Source organism: Nesoenas mayeri (assembly GCF_963082525.1).
Source record: "Nesoenas mayeri genome assembly, chromosome: 25".
NCBI lineage: Eukaryota > Metazoa > Chordata > Aves > Columbiformes > Columbidae > Nesoenas > Nesoenas mayeri.
Window position 1 is genome coordinate 2,157,588 of NC_137549.1, and position 9,521 is coordinate 2,167,108.

Genomic DNA, 9,521 nt, shown 5'->3' on the forward strand with positions numbered 1-9,521 from the left:
GAAAAGAGATTTCATACAGGTGTTAGAAAATATTTCACGTTTATTTCAAACTCAGCCAATTTGTTCCCATCTGTGGCCGTTTCCCACAGAACTCGTTCTGTGCAGGTTTGATAGTGAGTTCTTAAAGATTTGGTTTGGTGTCAGGAGGTTAAACAGCATATTGATTTGTAGTCTAAAGCTGCTGAAACAGAAACACTATTGACGCATCGTAGGAAACCACAACCCATGTCTTAATCCTGGCAGTAAGCTGTGATGTGTTCTCTATAATTGTGATGTTCCCAAATATAACTAAATTACCAAAAACCCAGCTTTTAAGGACTAGGCTGATAAGCAGAGTCCGGCCTTACAGTGGGTGCAGCCACTAAACACTGAGTTCAACCACGTCTGTCTCGTTTTAGGGGGATCCCAGAACAACCTCCCGAGGATGCGCAGTGATGTGAAGAAAGAAAAAAGAAACTATTATTTGCTATTTTTGTTTTTCCATTTTATTTCCTTTTATTTTTGCTATTTTTTTCCCCTCCAGAGCCACTGAAAACTATTTTTATATGCATCAGCGGATTTCTTTGACGTTTACTCCTTGGTACCTTTTTATAAAAAATGTCAAAAGAAAAAAAACCTTTCCTGAGCAAAACCGTTAGAATTTTTAATAGATTTCATTCTTTTTCCCTCTTTGAAACACTATCTGGGAATACAATGTTATCCCCCATATAGAGTTTAAAGTCTATATGCAGCAGAAAAGGAATTTTTAGCTACAGTGGGATGAGGCTCCTTGAGTTTATGGTAAATCTGTAATTGCACATAACCGGGATAACTTAGAAACAACCAAACCCTCGGCTCCATATCGTGATGTCGGAGGATGGAGAATGATGGGTTCTGCTTACTGAATATATATATATATATATGTGTATATACACTATATATATATATATATATACACCATCTTAATGTAAGGAAGTGTCAAAACCAGAGGTTTAACTGCTTTATTTTCAGGGAATTTTGACCTTATCACAAATGAGACCTTGTGAGATCCCGGCCGCAAATCGTAGGGGTAACGTTAATTAAGCATCACTATTTAATGCCTGTGACGCATTCGGCGTTGGACAGAATGAATGATTCGGATTTTAGATACAAAAAATACTTTTGGCGATGCTAAATATTGGGGATTTTAAAGATTATCCTTTTAAATGATGCAGCTTGTTCATAATTTTCTTAGATTCAAAGGGGTGTTGCCAGATACCTTAAGGAGCAGTTTTGCAAAATACCACAGGATTAATAACTTCTTTTTTTAATTAGTTGCTGTTATTCAGGACATAAACATTGCTCCGCAGTGTTCAGATGTTGGAAATCGAACGGTGAGCAAAGGGTGAATATCACTTTTTATAGCAAATGCTCCGAGTTGCATTTTGTACGATGTGTTTTGTAGCTGCTGCTGCCCCTTTAGCTTTAGGTTTCTTCTGCTGCATTTCTTTGGAGGTAACTGACTCCCCAAGGGTTTGGATTTATCTAGTAGTGCATCTTTAGCACTAGAAAAATACTTGACCGCTCCAAAGAACGTACAAAACAAAAGGTTTTTCCACTAGTTATTACAAAATATTCCCCAAAACGCGGATATTGTTTGATGGCAACACAGGATCCTGGTTTTACCTGCGCTCTGCTCTTGTTCCGATAGTTGAGACTCATCACACGAGCTACAAGGTTTGGATGTTTTCGGTGGCTTTTGGACATTATGTTCTCCGAACAGTATCGTGACTGACAGATATAACCTAGAGAGTCAGTTTAGTGGCTTTGACTGATGGCTTCGTAATGCAAGCAGGGTGGGAACAAAAGGGGCTTTTAAGCTTATTTTGCCATTTAAGAAGAAATCCAAGTTCCTGCTCTCCTCTGGGAGTGGGGTGAGAGAATTACTGAGGTTAAACTAATAGAGATTTAGATTTATGTTTCGGAAGATCCATTACAAAAAGCAGGATGACCATCCGGCTCTTTGGGCTGAGGGGAGAACTCTGGACCTACTTGGCCTTTTTCTGATGGAATTTTCCCACTCTGCTTGAGTAGAAGGTTAAATATGTAGTAAATCATGTCTCTCTCTCTCTCTGTAAAATGTATTTAGTGAAATTATGTTTCTCAGACATACCGTTACCAATTAACTTGTCTAAATTTGTTCTGCAAACGAATGCAATCAATGTAAAAGTACTTTTCCAATGCACCTTCCAACCACTGGGCAGCATTTCCCTTTGACCCACAGCTTCTCTAATAGACGTACATAACATTGAGGGCTTTTTGTGCTGCTTTTTTTTCCTAAATATCTGTATTGATGTTGGTTTATTTCTTTTTTTTTTTACATTGACCAGTTTTCAGATTGTTTCTTCAAGATCATCCTGTGAATTTAAGATTGTTCTGTGATCTTAAATACTAAAGCAGTGAGTGTGTAGTTAATTGGGCTGGGAAAGGCAGCTTGAACGAGGAAAATCCTCTTGCTACCTGAGCCAGAATTCTCCTTCACAGCTACTGTATGGGGAACCTCTTTGGAGCCTCGACGCTGGTGCTTGTGGTGCTGAGCACTGCGCCCTTCAGGAACCCTGCACAGTTTGTCCTTAGATTTGCAGCCGTGCCCTTTACCTTGGGAAACGGGCCGTTTTTCATTGTTTTAATACCACGCTGAGCTATATCCAGGTGTCGATATCAACCAGCGCTCGACGCTGACTGCAAATGCTCTCAATGGGGGCGACCCACAAATATGAAATAATTCCTAGCTGTAAATCACAACACGCAAACTACTGTATTCCGTGGACTCTTCTGTGTGTGTCTTCTCCAATCCCATCCTCTCCTCTCGCTTCTGACGCTGAGCTGATTGGAACAGCGCGACCCCTCTAAAGCTGCTCCCTTCTGGGAGGGTTTTTTGGCTTTAGTGACCCAAAAAGCATCATTTTCCTGTCCTTCAAGGATTTTTCTAATTTTATTTTCAGGAGAATTAAAGCTTTTTGTTTGAATAAAATCCAGCATCCCCTTGCCCTCTTTTCCTATTTGATCCAAATGTGAATCAGGTTTGTCAGCATTTCTACCCCTGCATCTGATATTGGGTGTAGAGCTTGATGGAGAAATAGATTTGACTTGGCAGGAGAAAAATTCTTTTAAGGTTTCTCTGATTAGAGAAATTAAGCGTTGGAGCTTTTATTAGTTACTTGAATGTAACTACCCACATGGATATTTATCCCCAAAAAAATCCTTATTTTGATGAAAACATCATGAAAACATGATGAAAACATCACCATGAAACCAGAGAAGTATGTAATGATCCAGACTTTTATCATTTCAAATGACTTTATTCTGGATGAAACAGTAAAGATGACCCCTAAAGATCCGCACTGGTTAAGAGGGGCAGTAACAGAATAACTACAGCTGGATAGTTAAGCCAATCTGTTTATTGTATAGATCAAAACAATATCATATAAAAGATGATATAAACACAGTACCTACTCCTGAGTTTGCAGCAGGTGGAGATGCTGGTGTTGCTGTTTGCAGAGACCCCGACGCTTCGTGCCGCTTCTCCTCCCTCTCTTTGTTCTTCCAGCCGTTGTGTTGCAGCGGCTCATTCCACGATCGCAGGGCTCCCATTCCTTTGCACGGCTTGATCCCCTTCTTCATTTCTCTAGATTGGCCCCGACAAACCCAACAGCTTGTAGCGACGGCTTGAGCGCCGTTTTGCCGCTAGATGCGTAGTTTGGCGTTTGTAGCAGGAACCCAAAGTCTCAGGAAGAGAACAAAGCTCTGCTCCCCGCCAGCCGCAGCGTCGGCCCAGACGAGCTCGTGTCGCTCGTGAGAACGGCGTCGTGGCGCGGAGCGGCCTGTACTGTGAACCATCGCTTGATGTGCGTCTTCATCCTTGAGCAACAGGACACCTCACCTTCAGTTCAGGGATCTTACTGGTTTTTATACGCCTTTTTGCTTCTTGTTTTTTAATGCTCATCCTGTACAAAAGCCCTTTAACTGCAGCCTGAACAGGGGTTGGTTAGAGCTTTGTACAAATCCTCTACGCCCCCTAGATTATTTGAGAATCGGTTTCGTGTGCATCGCATTTGACGCTGTTTGAAACACGCGTGCCGTGGGGTTTATTTCTCTCGCTGTCGAGTCGTTCTGTCTTCTCTCTGTATCTTCTTTCCAAAGTCTTATCTCTAAACAAAGGCATATCCAGATTGCTCCTGGATTTCATTGCCACTGTTGGGTCCAAACCCCGTGTGAGCAGCAAACAAAGCTTGGAAACCAGTGAGTGGAAGGTGAGGCAGCGATTGCATTTTTCGGAGCGTTCCTTTAGCTGAACGTCGAGCCAAATTCTATTGGAGAGTTTCTTTTCTCACTTAAAATGGCCTGGGAAACAGAATTTTAATTTGCCCTTCAATATGCTTAGCTTTAAACCAGTTTAAAATAATTTAAAAGTGGTTTTTTATACAAGACCATATTTACATGCAATTATTATTTGTAAACATAATGCCTTTCTTGAAATGCTAATGTCTAGAGAGTGAAAAAGATGCTTAAAAGGGAAAGACTTGGTTCAGAACAGCACAAGCAGTGAATTGACTTGGAGTTCAGGCACATAAAACATGTTCTAATTGGCTTTTAATTGCCGTGACTGTTCCACGGTGACGAGGTGGGTGTTGTTGTGTATTCCAGCTCGTTACACTAAAATTCCAAGCAATAAAGTATTTTTGAGTTGAAAACAAAACGCTTTCCATTGGGGCCCAATCTCAGTTCAACTCTGTTTTTTGTAATAGTGATGCCTTGTGACTTGAATTGTGATTGTTTTAATTATTATTATTATTAACACAATCTCTGGTCGGTTTAATCACCCACCTCCAGTCAGCTGCTGCAAATGAGGATTTTTGGAAGGCTCAAGTTTTTCAAATAATAACGGAAAAGGTTGCAAATTGAAATTCAAAATGATGAAAACATCACCATGAAACCAGAGAAGTATGTAATGATCTAGACTTTATCATTTCAAAGTGTTTTTCTTTTTAGAATATGCATGCCAAATGTCTTGTCTTTTTCAATGATTTGTAATATACATTTTATGACTGGAAACTTTTTGTACAACACACTCAAATAAATGTTTTGCATTTTGTTTCCTCCTTTCATTAAACCCGCAGGGGCTGGTTGAGGGGCTGGTCCTGGTGCCGTGTCCCATCGCAAGAAGTTCCTTTTCTTTGGGTTTCCTGTTGCAGAGAATCCACCATGGATGCCAGAAATTCTTCCACAATAAGTAGTTTATTCACAGGGCCCAGAGCAATCTGGTGCCTCCCCAGGAGGGACCCTCAGCAAGAACAAACACACAATTCTACCCCCAAAATCAAAGTGCCCACCCCGTGCATCGCTCCAGGCCAAGTGCACAGAGTCGGGGGTCCCGCTGTTTTTTGGATCTCTTTGTTATCACCAGTTAAAGCTCTGACCTTCAGCGGCTGTTTTGCAGCTGAAGGTGGAGAAAATGAGCACTTGAGGACAAGTTCTTGTCCTGTCCCTTCACCTCAAGGGATGCAGCTTCTACAGCTTGATGGCTCCAAGGCCTTTTTGACTTTACAAAGCACAAAAGTCAAAGTTTCGCAGCTGCCAAAAGTTACGCTGAGCAAACTTACGCTAAGTGAGTCCTATATTAACAATTTCTAACCATGTTCTACAAGAAGCTGTACACACAGCCATTCAATAAACTAAAGCTGTTTATTCCCTAACTTTAGAGAACAAGAGCAGATACGGAGCTGTGGCAGTGACCGATTCTTAGGAACCAGAAGTGGGCAGCAGTGTTGCTGTGTGTGGCTGTGTCCACCCGTAGCCCAGCGCCATTTCCAGTCCACTTCACTAGAAAATTGTTACCACAGGCACCTACCGCAGCGTTAGCACAAGCCGGTGGTAGTTCTGTGAGGTGTGGGAGTGGTTTCAAGTGGACAGACCCACGGACAGGCTTGGTTTAGAACCACAGAATGTCCTGAGCTGGAAGGACCCACAGGCTCATGGAGTCCAACTGCTGTCCCTGCACAGGACACCCCACAGGTCACCCCGTGTGTCTGAGGACGGTGTCCAGTCTCTTCTTGAACACTGTCAGGTTGGGCCGTGACACCTCCCTGGGAGCCTGTTCAGTGTCCAGCACCTCAGGGGAAGAACCTTTTCCTCATGTCCCACTGACCCTCCCCAGCACATCTGCTGCCGTTCCCTGGGCTCTGTCCCTGCTCACTGAAGAGAAGAGTTCACAATAAATACCGAGTCTCCTGGGTGTGCTCTAGCTAGTGAGGATGAGAGTAGTTTTGGCTTTAGCTCTGTTGTCAAGTCTCATTGTCTCACATTGTCCAAAAATCCCTCCATAGCGTTGTCTCTCATTTGCTTCTGCCAACTCTCATGGAATTCCTACATTCTCACTTAATGGGACATAATCACGGTGGAATTAATGCAGGTTTTAAGGTATGAGCCTCTTACCTGAGCCATCTACGGCACAGAGAAACATTGACCTTCCTCAAAGACAGAACCATTCACTCCAGAGAAAATTCCCTGTGGGGTTGCTCTGCAGGGAGACTCCACAACCCCCCTGGGCAGCCTGGGCCAGGCTCTGCCACCCTCACCTCAAACAAGTTGCTTCTCATATTTCAGTGGAACCTCCTGTGTTCCAGTTTGCACCCATTGCCCCTTGTCCTGTCCCTGGTTGTCACCAGCAGAGCCTGGCTCCATCCTCCTGACACTGCCCCTTTCCATATTGATCCCCAGGAATGAGTCCCCCCTCAGTGTCCTCTTGTCCAGCTCCAGAGCCCCAGCTCCCTCAGCCTTTCCTCACACGGGAGATGCTCCACTCCCTGCAGCATCTTGGTGGCTGCGCTGGACTCTCTCCAGCAGTTCCCTGTCCTGCTGGAACTGAGGGGCCACAACTGGACACAAGATTCCAGGTGTGGTCTCCCCAGGGCAGAGCAGAGGGGCAGGAGAACCTCTCTGACCTACTGACCACCCCCTTCTAACCCACCCCAGGTCCCATTGGCTTCCTGGCCACAAGGGCCCAGTGCTCACCCTGCTGTCCCCAGGACCCCCAGCTCCCTTTCCCCTACGCTGCTCTCTAATAGGTCATTCCCCAATTTACACTGGAACCTGGGGCTGTTCCTGCCCAGATTCAAGACTCTACACTTGCCCTTGTTCTATTTCATTACATTTTCCCTGCCCAGCTCTCCAGCCTGTCCAGGTCTCTGATGGCAGCACAGCTTCCAGTGTCACCACTGCTCCCAGCTCGGTGTCACCAGCAAACTTGTGACAGTCACTCTATTCCCTCGTCCCAATCATTGATGAATATATTGAATAACACCGGCCCCAGCACTGCCCCTGAGGCTCTGCACTGGATCCAGGCCTCAACTGGACTGTGCCCCATTGACCACGACTCTCTGGCTTCTTCCCTTCAGCCAGTTCGCAGTCACATAAACTCGGGACACGAGTCTCAGCCCGATGCCCGGCAGGACAGGCGGGACAGGCCCATCCGCAGGACCTTCGGGGGCCCGTCCCGCCCCCCAGCTCCGGCACCGCTAGGGCGGAATCAGCGGCCGCGGCCCCAGCACCGCCCCGGGCCCGTCCCGCCGGGCTGCGGGGAGCGGGGGGCGGCGGGCGGGGCGCGGTGCTCCCTGGGAGCCGTAGTCCCGGCAGCCGCCATTTCGCCGGCAGCGTGGGGGCCGCCGCCCGCCCTGACTTTGCGCCATGGAGAGCGGCTTCGGCTCCGACTTCGGCTCCGATTTCGGCTCCGGAGGTGGCGGGGGAGGGAAGCTGGACCCGGGGCTCATCATGGAGCAGGTCAAGGTGCAGATCGCCGTGGCCAACGCACAGGAGCTGCTGCAGGTCAGGAGGGGGCGGGCAGGGCGGTCGCGGTCCCGGTCCCGGTCCCGGTCCGTGCCGAGCGGCGGGCGCTGCCCCGCGGCCTGGGGGAGCTCGGCCGGGCCGCGGGGAAGGGAACGCGGCAGCGGCCGCTGCTCCTGGCCGGGCCCACGGCCGCTTTCCCGCCGCTCACGGCCCTTCTCTCCCGTCCCTTCTCCTCACGGCCCCTCTCTCGCTGTTCCCTCTCGTCCCCTCTCTCTCCCGCCCCTCACGGCCCCCACTCCTCACGGCCCCTCTCTCTGTTCCCTCATGTCCCCTCTGTCCCTTCTCCTCCCGTCCCCTCTCTCGCTGTCCCCTCACGGCCCCTTCCCCTCTCTCCCGTCCCCTCTCTCCCCGTCCCCTCTGTGAGTAACAAGGCAGGCAAATTATTTATACTCAGCCTTTTAAGTATAAAACAATTTAGAAGCAGTTCATGCAATATGCACGCAAAGGAGTGCAAGTCCCCTTGGGGTTTCCTGCTACATTGAGCATCTGCTGATCACCACACGCGAGTCACCACACACGTGTTAACATCCTTGAGACTGGGGAGCACCACCCTCAGTTCCTCTGAACAGTTACTTATGTAAACATAAATATACAAGTCCCCCCTCTCTCCCATCTCCTCTCTCTGTCCCCTCTCCTCACATCCCCTCTCTCTCCTGGTCCCTCTCTCTCTGTCCCCTCCTGGTCCCTCCTGTCCCGCTCTCCTTACATCTCCTCTCTCCATCCCTCTCCTCATGTCCCCTCTCTCTCCTGGTCCCGCTCTGTCCTCTCCTGGTCCCTCCCATCCCCCTCTCTCTCCCATCCCCTCTCTGTCCCCTCACCTCCCATCCCCTCTCTCTGTCCCCTCACCTCCCATCCCCTCTCTCTCCTGGTCCCTCCCGTCCCCCTCTCCTCACGTCCCCTCTCTTTGTCCCTCCCGTCCCCTCTCACAGCGTATGACCGACAAATGCTTTCGCAAGTGCATCGGGAAGCCCGGGGGTGCGCTGGACAACTCGGAGCAGGTGAGCGAGGTCGGGAGCAACGGGTTCCCCCGCGCTGCCCCGGGTGAGCGCTGAGGGCTCTCTGTGTCCCGCAGAAATGCATCGCCATGTGCATGGACCGCTACATGGACGCCTGGAACACGGTTTCACGAGCCTACAACTCCCGGCTGCAGCGGGAAAGAGCCAACATGTGAAGTGCCCTGGAGCAGGGAGGGACCATGTGGGGAAGGGACGAGCGGCCAGTCCAGGTGGCTGGGGCAGGGATCCTGCAGCCTTTGCAGCCCCCGCCATGGCAGAGCAATAAACCCTCGCTGAACCTTTTGCATCCATTGGCTTTTATTGGCACTGGCCCCAAGAGGGAGTGAATTTGCCAGCCGTGAGAGCCACTGTGAGCTGCTTGGTTTGCCTCATGCCCTTGCCAGTGGTCCAGACTGGCCAAGGTGCATAGGAGCACCTTTCCTCACACGGGAGATGCTCCACTCCCTCCAGCATCTTGGTGGCTGCACTGGACTCTCTCCAGCAGTTCCCTGTCCTGCTGGAACTGAGGGGCCACAACTGGACACAAGATTCCAGGTAGAATCCCTGGTGGAGGGGCAAGGAGCCTTGTGTGGAAGAGGGGGCCAAGCCAACACAGCCCCCTTGCCCAGGACACAAGCACGGACCCAGCCATCAGTAGCTACT

The 9,521-nt window shown here is 48.7% G+C and overlaps 2 protein-coding genes across 3 annotated transcripts in view; both read left to right on the forward strand.

Annotated features, from left to right (window-relative positions):
* LMNB2 (lamin B2) overlaps positions 1–5,113 on the forward strand; it is a 28,866-nt gene extending 23,753 nt beyond the window's left edge. For both annotated transcript variants that reach the window (XM_080359336.1, XM_080359337.1), the window contains exon 12: positions 399–5,113. In XM_080359336.1, the coding sequence (XP_080215462.1) occupies positions 399–440 (42 nt within the window). In that variant the 3' untranslated portion in view covers positions 441–5,113. The remainder of the gene's footprint in view (positions 1–398) is intronic.
* A 2,544-nt stretch (positions 5,114–7,657) lies between these two features.
* Positions 7,658–9,151, forward strand: TIMM13 (translocase of inner mitochondrial membrane 13). The gene is made up of 3 exons (XM_080359383.1): positions 7,658–7,842; positions 8,793–8,861; positions 8,936–9,151. The coding sequence occupies exons 1-3, from the start codon at positions 7,705–7,707 to the stop codon at positions 9,032–9,034; spliced, it is 306 nt and encodes a 101-aa protein (XP_080215509.1). The 5' UTR covers positions 7,658–7,704; the 3' UTR covers positions 9,035–9,151.
* The last annotated feature ends 370 nt before the right edge of the window (positions 9,152–9,521 follow it).